This window comes from Galendromus occidentalis, unplaced genomic scaffold, assembly GCF_000255335.2.
Source record: "Galendromus occidentalis unplaced genomic scaffold, Mocc_1.1 scf7180000077471, whole genome shotgun sequence".
Classification (NCBI taxonomy): domain Eukaryota; kingdom Metazoa; phylum Arthropoda; class Arachnida; order Mesostigmata; family Phytoseiidae; genus Galendromus; species Galendromus occidentalis.
Window position 1 is genome coordinate 624,094 of NW_003805459.1, and position 15,107 is coordinate 639,200.

The 15,107-nt window shown below is 52.4% G+C and overlaps 1 protein-coding gene and 1 non-coding gene across 2 annotated transcripts; one reads left to right on the top strand and one right to left on the bottom strand.

Annotated features, from left to right (window-relative positions):
* Nucleotides 1-11,934: 11,934 nt before the first annotated feature.
* LOC100897309 (uncharacterized) lies at nt 11,935-13,181 on the top strand. The gene is made up of 3 exons (XM_003744594.1): nt 11,935-12,136; nt 12,339-12,471; nt 12,586-13,181. Exons 1-3 carry the CDS (start codon nt 11,984-11,986, stop codon nt 12,828-12,830), a joined length of 531 nt encoding a protein of 176 aa, XP_003744642.1. The 5' UTR covers nt 11,935-11,983; the 3' UTR covers nt 12,831-13,181.
* A 254-nt stretch (nt 13,182-13,435) lies between these two features.
* TRNAM-CAU (transfer RNA methionine (anticodon CAU)) lies at nt 13,436-13,507 on the bottom strand. The gene has a single exon. It is a non-coding gene; the product is annotated as a tRNA-Met (tRNA).
* Nucleotides 13,508-15,107: the final 1,600 nt, after the last annotated feature.

Here is a 15,107-nt window from a genome sequence, read left to right on the forward strand (position 1 = left end):
GGAACGATGTTTAATTCATGAGGGTTAAGTGTCTCCTTAGCGGAGCAAACAGCTCTGAGTGGGCGCGGGACGCGGATATCGAGGATCAGCATCACAAACAATACACGCTCACATATACACTTATCTCTTAGTTGAGGGGTTACAGTACATCTTGCCGCCCTCGCGACTAGGTAGTCTCTGGCTGCACCCACCTTGTATCCTCCGACACTCATCATCGCCATCATAAACTGGTGGTAGGTAATTGCTATCGACCCACCGCCAGCGTCCGGAACAGAGAATAATAGGGATAAAAACGATACGAGGATGACATCCGCTCGTATTTCAAAACTTTGGTTTCCTAGGAGGGAATCGTCTCGAACAAACCGAATGGGCGCTCCGATCAATGTCCGAACGCATTGTTTGAACGCTCGGGACGCTTTTCTCCAACCTTGGCTCGCTCCCGTCGACGGGGCAGCGGCTCCTTCCGAAAATTGAGATCAGTTGGTTCGATTTACGAGATTATCCCCTGAATATCTAATGGAGCCAAAGCGAGACTTCGTTAATCGGCCAAGAGACGGCAGGCTGCGTCAGCGGCGGACCTTTTGCTCTCGAACAGTTGCGGTTTTTCGTTGGAGCTCTAAAACTTCATCTAGTATATGCTCTGGTACGTCGCTATGTGCAATCGTTAGATTGCGTCGAAAAGCGAGTCATCCATTAATGAGCCAGACTATGACTCAGGAACTAAACTAAATGATCGCATCGATGAGCGACGAACCGCACCGGCATCGACCAGAGGGCGTTCCGAGCTTCCGACTGTCTTGATGAATTTCCGGAACTTTCGGACGAGTTTCATCCAGATCCATCTTATCCGCAGCCTGAGGAAGTTCGAGACGGATATTCAGCGAGAAGTCGGAGCCTGAGCTGGCGCAATCGTTAAAGACACTGTTTGAGAATTAGCTCGGTTTCGGGGCCAGATCCCATTGAAGGGCGTCAGCGAAGGCTTTGAATTTACCTTCGAGCAAACACTTGCTCCCCTTCTCTCCTTTCTCCACCTCCCGGCCCTACGCGAAGGGTTCCGCATAAATCACAGAATTGAATGGCGCGGAGGAAAAATAGCGGGACGGAGCCAACAAGACGGGGACTGGTGAATATTCATGGGGACTCGGCAAAAAAAATCGCGGAGGCCTCCAGCTTCTGCTCAGCACTCGGAACAAGCGTTTTTTCTCCTCACAAGACTCGAGAGAGAGAGAATCAAATTCGCGTACTTGGGAATCAACAATGATGAACCTACAAGCGTCCGACTTGTGTGTACGTACGACGTTCCCATACGTCGTTAGATAGATGATCGAGCCCGAGTCGAGAACGGAATCCTTCCTCTCCGTTTCATCGTGCACCGAGCCCTCCACGGCTCTCGTTCCCGACGATCGAGCAGGTCGCGAGAGCGCCTACCGGACCGGTGTTTTTTTAAGCAAGCGAGCAGCGATCCTGCAGATCATTCCGCTCCTAACGAAGCTCTGTGGTTTTTCGACAAACTTCAGCCGTCTCACGATTCCCTGCAATACCATCGAGCATCGAAATATAACAAGGATGATTGAGGACAGAAACAAAAGGAGAGGAACGATCGTACGCGGGACCAGAGGGCGAAACTCTTGCCTCTTCGCGCCCGCAGCCGTTCCGCTGTCTTTTCTTCATCATAAGGAGGGGAACCCGATCGGCCCTTTCTCGGCGATTTCGAAAAAGCTCCTCGTGTAAAACATTTCCAGTGCCTTAATTGGTATCTGTTGACGCGGCCAGAGGGAATTTCCTGCCGCTGTCGACGTCTTCGTTCACATTGTCTGTTCTCTCTAGTGGTCTTCGATTGTCATAGAGGGAACATCGGTCGAACTCGACGACGACGTTCGGGAGATCAGAGGGAACGCAAACTGTCTCGAGTCGACTCGTCGGAGCAAGCGCGCAGAGGGCTTGTGGGTTTTGGACGCGAGAGGAAGGAGACGAGCCGCGCGAAATTCTACCAGGTCTCCCGGTCTTGCTGGCTCCCATGATGAAATCATCTTCTGAGGTTCCTCCTCGACCGTCCAGCGGTATCGAATCCCACGGAGGATTGTTCCGCAAGATTACCGCTGCTTCCTGATCCGAACGATGCTTATCGTGCGAGTCTCGATTCGGAATTAGAAAACAGCGTGACGTTCTTCTGCTCGAGCGCCACTAGTCGACTCGCGGGGGAGCGAAAACATGTACCGAGATTCGGCCGAATTATGACACGCGAGAAGTATGCGACGAATCGGCAGAATCCAAGGCGTCGCCGTTGTCATCGACATCATCGGTAGAGACTCGTTTTGCGAGGGAAATTTTCACGGTGGCGTCAATCTGCCAACGCTCTCATCGGACTCTGCCGTACGATTAAGTAAGTACTGGCAAGCCTATGCGTGGGTCCTGTCAGCGGCTCCTCCATCGGCCGAGATCTGGGCAGTGGGCTGCCTCGGCTCACTGGAGGCCATTAGACTAGTGAAGTGAGCATCAGGCTGTTAACCGGGCCAAACCGAATCCTCAAGCATCCCGACTGGAGCGCTGCCTGGGCCGAGGCGCGTAATTCGACGCTGCATGGGAACCCTAGGGAAAACCCTATAACTTGTCCCCGCGGAATTTCGTAGCCTCCCGCAGAAATCGCAAAAAAAACTCGACCGTGGTAGAGCACGATACTTTCCAATCGCACATTGCGACGCGCACGACAAGCGTAACGAGGGATCGTTCCATCGATATTCCTCGCGGAATAGAGTTGGCTAGAATCATTTAATTTAATCGCATAATTTTGTGCGACCACCAGGGATCAAGAATGAGAATTCCGTTTCTTTCCCTGCATGAGATCCTCCGGAGTGCAGTGGAGGAATATTTGAGGATTGATGAATCCTTGAATCTCGGGCTCTAAGAGAGTTGATCTCAAGACACCAGAATCGGAAGTGATGCACAGGGTTCTAGCAATCGGCCTAGAGAATCCTCTATCGGCTGCCGGCTCGCTGCCCACAAAGGTACCGCAAAGGTTCCGAGGAAGCGTGCGAGCGCTGGAAGGCCGCAACCCAGACCACAATGAAGACCGAGCTAGCGGTTTGCCGTCAATGGAAGGAAGATAACCGAACGAATGACTTACCCGCATAGCAACCAAGAACAGAATTAGACAGCCAGGATGTCAATTGGAGGCGAAAGCTCAGAGTTCGAGGAGCATGTTTACGCTTTCACTCGAAACACGCGAAGTGTCCTTTCGCGGCTCTGGCATTTATGTCCTCTCGGCCGGAGTCCCTAAGGCTATAGGACATTTACGAGCTGTCGGCCCGGGTAAACATACATGATATTTGCCCGCGAACGACCTCCCAAACAGCTCCCAGATGCATTTTTCGTCGGGCTGCTGATCTTCAGTTCCATCAGAGGAAATCTTGAACTTTCGACCGATTGGAATAGCAATTTCCAACCCGGATCTCCAAAAGACGCTCTATAAAAGGAAACTCACTGGTGAACTCCACGAGTTAGTCCCGGAGAGGATTCGAGTCACCTTCTCTTATTGCGGACTGTACCCCCGGAAAAACTTTCGTCCCCGGAATAATACACGGGACCTGGGTACTCGGTGTCGTGGCGGTCGGGACTCCCGCGGTTCGTTGCTCCGATGGACACGGTCGAGGGCAAGCCTGTTTGCTCAAGTATTAGGCAGAGGCGGAAATACCACAGGCCCTTTGCTTATCGTAAACGTGTCAGGAGGAGCTGAACGGAGAGTTTTTCAGCCAGAATTTTTTATCGTCCGGCGTGCTTCAACCATCTGGACCCAAATCCCTCGGTAGCGTCGGAGAAATCAGACAACGAGACTCAAAGGACCTGTCGACTGAAGTTCCCGATAGCCGTTCGGAAGGCTACTCTTCATAAGAGTCGCACTCCGGCAATCGCAAACTCCGATCAAACATGAAAGAGTTATCGCGCGCGACGATGTGGGAGGTGAAGCCACCAGACATCGATCGGTGCACCGAGCGACTCGGGGGCGACGACAGCACAGTTCGCCTTGAGATCAAACATCTCTCAGAGCCCCTTTTCACCCACGGCTTTAATTGGCCGTTTGACGGCTATTTATTCCCTTTCGCGAACAATGTCCGACAAGAGAACGACTTTTTTGATGTTCACCGCCTATCTACAACCCCTCTAGGTGGAAATTCGGGTGAAGCCCAGACTGCCGCATATGCAGATCGTCGCTGAGGAAGAGTTACTGTAGCTCTCTAGAAGCTCCTCTGCCGCTTCGATTGCTTTGACTGGCGTGGAATACAGGAGGCCTCTGGCGGTGTCGGTGTTTGCGCTTCGATCACCTTCTACCTCCGTCCGAAGGATCCGAGTTTCATCCCGACCTGATTGAGCGGCGGCGCGGGCGCGGCGTCGGGTTCCGGCTCCGGCACAGTGACGCTGGTGGAGGAGTGGTCAGCGCGCCTTTTGCTCCTCGTCCCAATGACCGTTCAACGTCGTGACTTCGCTCCCGAAGACGAGCATGGCCGCCGATAGAGTCGAATTTCCGGAGGAAGAATGCAGCGTTCGAGCCGACCCCCTCTAGCCGATGAGGTAATCCGCGATTCGTCTGAGGTTCAGAAATCTCACGTATCCACTCTCTTCGGCAGGTACTGCGTGTTGCATGAGCCGGAAGAGGATGAGTACATTCCTTGTTTCCCGTGGGAGGCTCTCACAGATTACTCAGTTTTTCTCTCTTGATTCCAGTTCCAGCTCTAGGACTCGTCTCCTGTGCTTCGCACCGAAATCCTAAGGATATAGTAGATTGAGTTTAACGAGAGATGTCCGCTTTCTCTGATTGCGCCTCCAATGAGGAAGAAACTCGCGACAATCGCAGCATCTGATCCCATGCTCGGTTCCGATGAGATTTTACGAGCGGATATGACATTTCGCAGGTGGACTTCCGCTTCCGCTTCGGAGACAGTGGCTCACGGGATTAGGCCCCAGAACCAGTTCCGCACCCAACGAGAGCGAATGGGCAGTGACTAGGTGGCCGCATGGATTAGCTTCAAAATCCAGTTCTCGGACGATTGCATAACAAAGTCATCAATCGGGATTAGCAGCCTACAAGGGGCGTTGCAACGTCCGTTGGCTTCGATGTTCAACAACAGAAACTGCGATCGATAGATTCAGTAATTACGACACGAATGATGATCGAGCTGTTTTTGCCCGGACACGACACGCTCTCACCGGCTCCGACCAGGCTGGAGCGCATGGTTCTTCAACGAGAAACATCCCGATCGGTCGAGCGGGTCTTCGCTAGCATTCATCAGCAGACCGTCCTCAAACTAGACCCGTGCCTTCGCCACGAGGCGAAATTGAGTTGAACGCGTTTCGGCGTCAGGTGGCCATGGAGTGAAGGCGGCTAGAGAGCGATTCCCGGGCTTTAACATCTCCAAATTGGACGTGCAGAATCACGACCGCAGGACCTACCTTTTTTTGCGGTCACGCAGAGCCCGAGAAAACGAAGACCGTTTTCACGAATGAATTCTTTTGCTTTTGGCCATAGTTTTTTTTCAGATTCGTTTCTGTGAGATTCAAAAACCTCCCATCTGACTTCGAGCTTTCTTCGAACCACGCTGAGAAGATGTGAGTGAGAGAGAAAAGCAAATGAACGACCGTGGAATGAGACATTGCACTAAAAAGACTGTATGCCGAGACTAACCACTGGCGGAGCAGAAAATGACTATTCATATGAATCCACAGTTCTTTCTCGATGTTTCGAACCCGATGAGGCAGCGAGAGTAATGAGTTCGAGACTCGAAGAAGTCCGCGTAAGCCTGCGATTTCTCTGCAGAAAATTCCGTGAGGGTCGCGATTTACGATGCTCGAAACGAATATCTTCCAAGCGACGCCTCACTACGATGAAATCGTCCTCGACGATCCATTGCGCAATGCGAGTATGGCGATGCTCGCTCCGAAAATAGTTTTTTGAGCCGAATTCGATGAGGCTCCTCGCGTCGAGCTAGAGTCTCTCGCTGATGTTGTACCTGTACAGTGAGACGCACCACGCCGATCGACCGCGAGGACCTACGGAACGACTCACAATGAACCATGGAGAAACGAGTTTACAGCAGTTTTTGGAATCGCTGGTCCTCGCGTCCCGAGAGACTTCGATTAAATTCCCACATCGATTACGAGCTCACGACGAGTCTCAATTATCGTTTCAGCGACTTCATCATTCCGATCGATTCAGCGGTCCCAGGGGTCCAAACACACCATGGGAGGATACCCCCTTGAAATCCGATTTTTCGGTCACAATCGAAGATTGTGCGTACTTATGCTGCGAGGGGCAATCTCCTGCATTCAATACGTCGCATATGATTCGGAGGTTGGCAGGGCTTCGGGCTTCGTTCACAGAACGATAGATGTGACGAATGTTTCGAAGTGTCCAAATTGTAACTTGTTTCTCCATTCCTCGGGCATAGTTGTATCCCCCTCTCCACCGAGGCTCTTGTCCTCAATTTTTGGGGAAAGTGTCGCGTGAAATGGACATTTGCGAAGACGATGTTGCCGCTGAAGCCACTCAGGCCAACCGCTTGTTTAACGCTTCCCGGTTTTCTCGCTGACTGATTCGCTGGCGCTTCCGCCGGGTCTTGTTCCTCTCGAGCTGTCGAACGCAATATATGCATATGTCGCTAGCTGTAGCAACGGGAAAAACCCCATAAAAATGCTCAGGCGGACTTTACCACCACCGATGGAACAAGTGTTGAACCTCGAAAGCTCCGCCTGTCCACAGAGCCAGGCGAAGCTCGCGAAGGGAGTCACGTGACTCAAGCTCACTCTCTCCGATTCAATGTCCCGTGCTGTGACGACCGATCGGAGTCGCGGATGCGTCGCGACGCAAGTTCCTGGTGGCATCTGATATCCTGATAGGTAGGGTAGCTAAGTCACTTCAGAGACGATTCTCTGTCCTAGAATTCCAACGTTGGGCCCATGCCCTGATCTAAGGCTCCGATGCCAGGGGTCTATGCCGATCGGAAATCAAGATCTCCAGTTCTCGAACGCAGTCTCAATATTAATCCAATGAGGAGCGCTTGAATTCCAGTGGGAGTCATCCTACATCACACCTAGCTCGACTGTCGGCGCGAGCGGCGCTAAGGAGGAAGCGTACTCGATGTTTAATTCATGGACTCGAGTGCTGCGCCTGTTCTTCCTGCCGTTGCCACTGCTGCTGCGTCTGCTCCTCGGTGTCGCCGATGCTCGCCGGCTATCTCTAAAGTGGAGCGTACACAAGTTCGAGCGTCACAAAAGGAAGACACAGCCTCAGGAGATGGAGAACCGAAAAATACCTCGATGCGAGATAGGTAGAGAGACGTGCTGCCACTAGAATCAGCGTGGCCACTGACGTGTCCTCCCGTGTCTCGCTCGAGAAAGGCTAACGAATCGTTGCATGGTAGAATTCGACCATGAGATGAATTTCCATGCTGATTGTTAGTCCATTTCTGACCGAATCGACTCTGAATCCGACTGAGGTAAACCTTCATCTTAAGGGAGTAGTCGTTTCAGTATCCTGGTCCTTGAGTCAATTCTTCTCTCGCCTGTATCCGTCGAACGAACTGTGATGCGAATTTAATAAGCGCCAGCCAGTCAGACAAGCGGTTCGAAGTGGTTCGAAACATTTTGACAACTTTTCCATGAAGGGTGTAGCACTTTCCTCGTCACCCCAGTGCACTTAAACGGTCCGCAAGAAACTGCGATTTCATATGGGCAGCTCGCCCTACCGCTCAGGACAATGTCGCAACTAGCGGCTTGGGATTGCCGGGAAGGATGAAGCCGTCCTCCGAAATTCCGAGACGAGAGCATGAATCGCATTGGAACCGTCAGGCTTGCGAGACGGGTAATTGAGACTACCGTTGCAAGATCATTTCTTTGCGTTCGGTCGACAGAACGCCACGAATTGTGGAGCGAGAGCGAGTGGGCTCCGGGCGGCGAAATTCGCTGGCGCCATATGTTAAGATATTTTCAATACCGAGCAAAGCAATGGCAAGTCTAGCCAACCCCTTGCTTAGTTAGTTCATATCCCCGATGCCGCAGTACCGATATTAGTAGCCGTAATAAACGCATTAATTGGGCTCTGGGCTCGCTGGTCGGTTGACCAGTTGGCCAAGTCGCCGAGTCCCTGCGAGCCAAAAGGCGACATCTGGGACGGGGATAAACTCGTTCGAGTCGACAGAAATTCTACCGGGAATCGGAAGCTTGCACCGAATATAGTGGCATCCGATCCGAGCGGAGTTCCGCTGTGATCTGAAGATTCGCTCCCCGTTTGACGAGACAATTTGCTCAATCGATCGATTCCGAACCAGCTTTCGGGCAAGTAGCAGCTCTCGCAGCTGCCATGCGGCAACAATGCAAGGGAGAATCGTTTTTTTTCTCGAGTGCCCCCATAGCAGCTCGTTGAAGATTTTCACGCCATTAGATTCAAAGGCTGCTCCGGGTTCGGCGGTGGTGGAAGGGGTTGCGGGGAGCGATGCCATTCTTCAGTGCAAGGTTGACACGTTGACAACAAGAATTTATTTCAGGGTGATAGAGGGAAAGCCCTCGATGTAAACAGACAGTATCAATAGCCGCGACTCGCACCGGCCACCCGACGCTGAAGGGATCGGGGATTTTCCTCGAGCTGAGAATTCCAAAGGAGAAATCGCCGCGAAGGAAAATTCTCCAGTTTTTCCTCATGAGCAAGCAGGAGCCTCATTGCGAGTGATCCTCGATCTTTTCGACCTCACGGTATAGAATCATCGCATCAGAACCAGATCCGCTCATTATGAATGCATCATGCGGGAATCTAGCGTTTCCAGTCGATATCGAACGCGAGAACGAATTCACGTGGGCGAATTTGAGCGGATACTAATGTCTTCGTTCATGAGCGCGCTTCGAGGACCTACTACCTGTCAGAGAAAATCTGTCGAGAAGACCGTCGAGAGCGGCATCTGCACAAATTAAGCGTTCCATCCTGTCGCCGACGGGAGCAGGAAGAGGCTTCGATGCTGAATGCGTTACCTGACTGAGAGCGAGCCCGTGGTTTGTCTCCGAGCGGTGGGAGTGGTCGTGGTGGTGGAGTCGGTGGTCGTGGTGTAGGTGAAAAGGCGACAATGATGGTGGCGATGATAGTGGTGTTCGCGTCCTCGGTATAGGTGTGATGTAATTCATTGGCTTCTGGTGTTTGGTATGCGTTCACCATTAATTGCCTATGGCTATGGATGCGTGTAATCCGTCGTCTCCCGGTGTAGGTTGTTCTCCGTGTGGCGGCGCCTTCCCGCCTTCCCACGATTCCCCCTGTCTCCACCCGATCCCTCGCTCGCATTGCAATGGTCGCTTCTGCGAGTTTCCGCTTGGTCTGCTCGACACCCTACGCCGCCCTTGTGGTTCGATTTGTCTGCCTGCGATGTGGCCCTTCGATATCCCTTATCCCTGTGCCACTCCAACCCTTTGCCTCTGACGACGAGAGGTTCAGACGGCTCTCGCTTTCGTCCGAGCTGCCGAGTCCAGGACCCGGACTTCAGCGATCTATCGACTGGGGTTCCGGACTCTTCCACGAAAAACATCCAACATTCATATTGTACGTCTCCTCCGGATAAAAATCTATGGAAGAATCTCGAATTCTCGCTTCTCTCGGAAGAGCCTCTTGCAAGTCGGACTCGAGCTTTGACCCTTCGATAGCATTAGGAGTAAGACAGGACTGGCAATGATTTTTGTCCTCGAACCCGCGCGCATCGCGACCGCGTCACAATTGATCTCTCGTCTCCTGAGACTCCCGAACGACGCACGAATCGTTCTCCAGAACACAAAAAAAATCCCTCATGCGAACGACATGCAATGCGAGCGATTGTGACACGGATACACAAAAGAGAGAGAAGGAGAACACGGGTCGGCGAGGAGATCGGCTCCGACGGTTCGCGATTTTTATGTGATTCAGCTGAGGACCACGAACATCCGCGGCAACCAACAAGGGCGGCCTCGGCGCCGCCAACAACGACACTGTAGCCAGGCAAGAGGAAATCCTTAATGGCACGCTGGTCAAACTCGACTTGGCCCGTCAAAGGAATGCGGCTCCAGCCACTCCCCGGCCGGGTGGGCGGGCGGCGTTCTGACCAGTTTCCTCCTCCGTTCAACGGGCCGATGGTCTTTGAGCAAACTTTTGCCATTGGCTAAATTTGCTCTGGATCACGTTTCGCCTTTTTCTCTCTTGTTAGGCTACACAGGCACACGACGTCCGTGGCGATAGCAGCCGCGGCGGTGACGACGACGACGACCAGACTCTCTGCCGACTCACTTCACAGTCGATTTCTCCACGAGGTTCTCGGCCGCAGCAGGTACGACGGTCGCCAGCTGACAAACGTGAGTTGCCATACGATGTATGAATAGTCTCGCCACTGCAGAGGAACATCGGGGTGGCTGGCCGAGGTAGTTAGACAATGTGTTGAAGCCGCGCTGATTGAGCGATCCCTCGCTCCGACGATGAGCGATTCCTCGTTATATGTAGAAGCAATCGCACCGCTCCTCATCACCGAGAGGTAGACGTTGTCCGATTCGATCACAGTGTTCGGTCCCGCAACTCCAAGCTCCGACTCCTTAGCTCGATTCCGTCATTCCAGCCGAGAAGAGTAGGTATCCATCGATTCTCATTTGTATTTTCGATGCCCGAATGTGCGACGACTGCGAACGAGAAACAGAGAGACAGGGAGTCCAAGAAACTCCTTCTAATGAGACCAAACTGCAACAGCTGGCTCCCTCCTCATGGTCGGCTATCGGCAGATCGGCAATTTTTCGATGAAGGATAAGAATGATAACTGCTGTGCAGGGCTGAATTATTTATAGACGACACTTAGTGTATATCGACTACAGATCGACTGCTTTCCAAGGAAATCCTCCATTCGCTAAGACAGCTCTCGTGAGGAGGTCGTGGTCTCTACTTATTCCCCCGACTTTTCCGAGGAACGGACGCAAGACGTAAGAAGCATGTGCCTATGTTGGGTGAACTGAGGTCGGCTTGTGGGTTTGTTCGTGAACTTTGGCGCCCCCCCGCGTCCGGAGATTTGCTTCCGTTCCCCATCGGATCAATAAGCCTTGCACCCGACAAAGCTCGCTATGATCCTTTCGCCCAGTTGAGAGAGGGATGGGGAATCGCATATTGACCACATTCCCGCGGAGTTGAGGGCTCTATATCATCATGATGGATACGAAAGGATCATTGGAACTTGCCTGTCCCAACAATAACGCGTCCCGACTAGATGGAACACTGATTCGATTAAAATAGCTTGTTCGGCTTCGGGGACGATAGTCGAGCTAGTCATTCTATCGGAATCACGGGGCACTCGGAGGCGTTTGACCGGTAATCAGCTCATGTGTCACTCAGATACCGTCTAGTTCGAGCCTCAGCTCAGACTCCGGAAACGCGACGGTCAAAGGGAATCCAACAAGAAGAAGGCCTATTCTGGACCAATATTCGTGGAAGCTCGAAGAGCTCAATTTGTTTGATTTCGGTCCGATGCGATGCCTACTCCCAAGGGTCGGAGGGATTCACCCCGGTCGACTGTGATGTGGAAACGCACACGATGAGACGGGACAGCGACGGCGAGATTCCCAGACGGAGGTTCGGCGTGTCGTCCTTTAGTGGATACAGCGAAACAGCATCAATAATAACTTGTGTCTTGAGCTTCTGAAAGTGTTCTGAATCGTACAGCTTGGCCCTATCCAACATACGACGGTCAACGTCACTTCCTCGACATCGTAATCGGAGGTCGCTGCCTTGTAGCTTGATAACTCGAGGTTCTTGCTCCTCTCCTGCTCGATTTGAGCGCTGTTTCACCGAGATACCGATTTTGGATCGATTGGGAAGTCTGCGTGAAAGAGCGATCGATCATCGCCGCACTTGCGCGGCGCCTTCTGAAATGCGTTCATCCACGGCGGGCAACGAAGACAATGTTCGATTCACGAGTTGGGGTTGGGGGAATAGTATCCGAGTTGTACTATGGAGTATTCGTGGGTGACCACTCGTAACGAGACTCGGGCGACGAATGAGAAAAGTCCATCTCTCCCTGGTTCGATATCGAACATCTCTCAGGCAAGCCAGGAAGCTCCTCACACGGGTAAACGGTTAAAAGCTCCGCTCGATGTTGTCCAGGTTAGTCGACTCATTCATCGACTCATTCCTTCCTCTCTGAGGCTCTCAGGGAGTCCGGAGATGGTGATGCTCTTTCCCTGAGATTCTATTAGAGTTCCTCGCATGCGACTACCGAGAAAAGAATGAATCACCTGTGCGGGGATCGAGCCAAATAATGTTCCTGATCAATGGAGTGCCTAACGAGGAACGTATTCACTTTAAGTTGATCAAAGCGAACTATGGAATCAGCCTGACGAAGCAATGCGAAACGCGTCTCCGGGAAGCAGTGTTCATGACAAATGAAGATTTCGAAGCAGAGATGCAGCAGCTGCGAAACCGCGACAATCTCAAACGAGGTGATTCAACCTCTTTCCTCCATGGAAAGGCCACGGAAATTGGAACTAGATACTATGAAAAGGCGACCTTTAGAAAGGACGGGGTCGAAAGAATAAAATATCTTCCCGCCGCAGGAGAGGGGGACGTGCAGCTCGATGCGGATGTTGTCGAACAACTATACCATCTGACGAAGTTCCGGCATGAATTGACTCTAGATGTCAAGCCTACTCCCCAATGGACCGAGGAACAATTTGTAGAAGCGTCTGAAATATTCAGGAGGGTATCGGAGAAATCGTCCCGGGCTAATCATACTTTGAACACTGTCACTGAGCTAGCCGAGGATCTCGCCCTCGTTGATCCGAGCCGTGTCAATGTGTGAGGCGATGGGATGAGACTCCCAATCAAATAGGATCTTCAACCGGAATACGGAGGCCCTCCGCTCTCGCGGAATCAGCGAACCTCCCAATGGTCTGGAGCTCCTGGAAACTGGGCGCCGAATCGAACCAGTACCTAAATCTCGCCAGGACCCAGGATAAGCCGAACGGGCCCGAGGGGAGGGGGGGGGTGGCGCTAGACAGCGGCTGAGTGATATTGGTCGACAGACAGCTCAATTCGGTCAAGAGCCCCGAGTAGTTTTGATAGTTTGTCTGTTCGCACTCGTCGTGATTTGCGGAACGCTTCTCAACTTGACAACCTTCATGCATAATAAATACAATCGAGGTAGGAATATCGTCCCCGTGAGGATAAATCATTCTCCGCTCTATGTCCAGCGTTCGTGGATCGATTCCTCTTACGTCCCAGGGGACGTCGATCCCGATAATCTCCGCGGGACGCGAAACTATTGGTATGCCAGAATCGTCGTACTCCATGAGGAAACCGCATGATGAAGAACAGGAGGAGCTCCGCCTCCACGAGAATCGTCAAAGGAAATATGAATTGAAAATAATCCTAGAATAAGAGGGGGTTTCTATCCTAAAAAAATACTAGCAGAGCGTGGTTTCGATCCACGGACCTCTGGGTTATGGGCCCAGCACGCTTCCACTGCGCCACTCTGCTTCGAGTGCTAAGAGGTTAGCCGGGTAGCCTGACCTTGAGCGTGAGACGTCGAGAGGGCTTTCCTCACCAAGTTTTGGATTTCAGCTATCATTTACGCATCAGACATATCCCCGGTCCGACTATCGTCGATTCCCGCCCACATCGACAGTATTGCATCTTCATGCAATCGCGAGTCGAAGTACGCTTCGAGTTTGACTGATTTTGAGGGATTTTTCCCGGGGGGACGGATTCGCTGATGATCGCTCCTATGCAGTGAATGAATCCACAATTCGCACAATTATATCTTTCATTATTCCGATTGTTTAGCGAATCGAGTCCGGAGAGCAATCGAGTCCCCCCGAACACGCTGGAGAGCAAATTCAAAATGTCGGTTGGCGGTGAGCGCCAAAACTTGCGAGAAACCGGTCCCTGAACTTCCTGAATATTCAGAGAGCGGGGCCGGTTCCGAGTTTAAATAGGCATCTCGCTCGAGCAGGAAGTGCGACGATTCGTTGATTTTTTTTCCCCATTCGGAGATGTCGAAAGTGTCGCTCGCGCTTTCAGTCGACCAGAAAACCCAGCATGTGCCGGAGCCGACTCTCGTCCGGCTTTTTGCAAAGTGGGAGTTCCTTGACGCACAAGTGCGACTGACTCGCTAGCGTCGCCGTCTTCGAAAACGTGTAGTTCAACCCTTTCTCGCAACCTTGTCTGGGGCGGCGAATGACCGACCGCGCGTCTGAAGCGACGTCTGGCGAGACAGGATCCATCGATACGTACACTGGACGCCGGTGTTGAACCAGAGTGCGTGTGTGCACCAATTCAGCGTGTTCCCCCCAATACGCTCGTGCTCTGAGTTCGTTGAGGGTCGGATGCTCGTCCGGTTTCCCGGCGCTCGAGACAGAAAATGACCAACGCTCTAAAACGGCTAACAACCAACAAAACTACGACTGGTGAGTGATGGCCCCCCATCGAACCCCTCCGGGTTCGCTGACGCCTCGTGGTATGCCCAATTCCAGCTCAACGCGGGGACGAGTTGCTCTCGACTCAAGGGGGCTCGCAATGGTCCAAAGATATAGGGAGTCCGCATATCTCCTCGAGAAAAAGCGAAGCGCGTCTGTGTTCTCCTGTGTTCTCCGGGGACAAAAAAAGCCGCCAAAGGTCGTAAACGGTATATCTGATCGATTTCCAGCCCGTTGCGATGATCACCGCAGGCTGGAGCAACTGCACTCCATGTTCCTACAGACTGGACAACTGGCTTTCTACTTAGGCCTCAGTCAGCTCATGTGCAACGACCCTGGACCTGCGAGGCATCTCCAGAACGTGCTCGACAACTGCCATCTGCTCATGAACAACATTCGGTTATCAATGAGCGTCACCGAAGAAATTATCGCCTGTCGGACTTCGAAAACGGGAGCGCTCTCTTGTGAGCTCCTCTGAACTTTCTCATCAGTGATGAGCTCCGGATGCGGAGCCGGTGGCTCTTTGGTCGCGGAAGAATTTTCATCTAGGGCATTACTGAAATGTGCGGACACCTCGGTCACCATCACAAGTGCGGGAATCATGAGAGTGCCGAAAATCCACCTCGCCGCGGTCGTATCAGAAGAGAATACGGTGCATAAGG

Bases quoted from the DNA above. Each gene is read 5' to 3' on its own strand.
- LOC100897309 (XM_003744594.1), top strand. From the start codon at position 11,984: ATGGAGTATTCGTGGGTGACCACTCGTAACGAGACTCGGGCGACGAAT. The intron at 12,137-12,338 runs GTTAGTCGACTC...ATTCACTTTAAG, and splicing joins CTCCGCTCGATGTTGTCCAG to TTGATCAAAGCGAACTATGG. The intron at 12,472-12,585 runs GTGATTCAACCT...TTCCCGCCGCAG, and splicing joins CCGCGACAATCTCAAACGAG to GAGAGGGGGACGTGCAGCTC.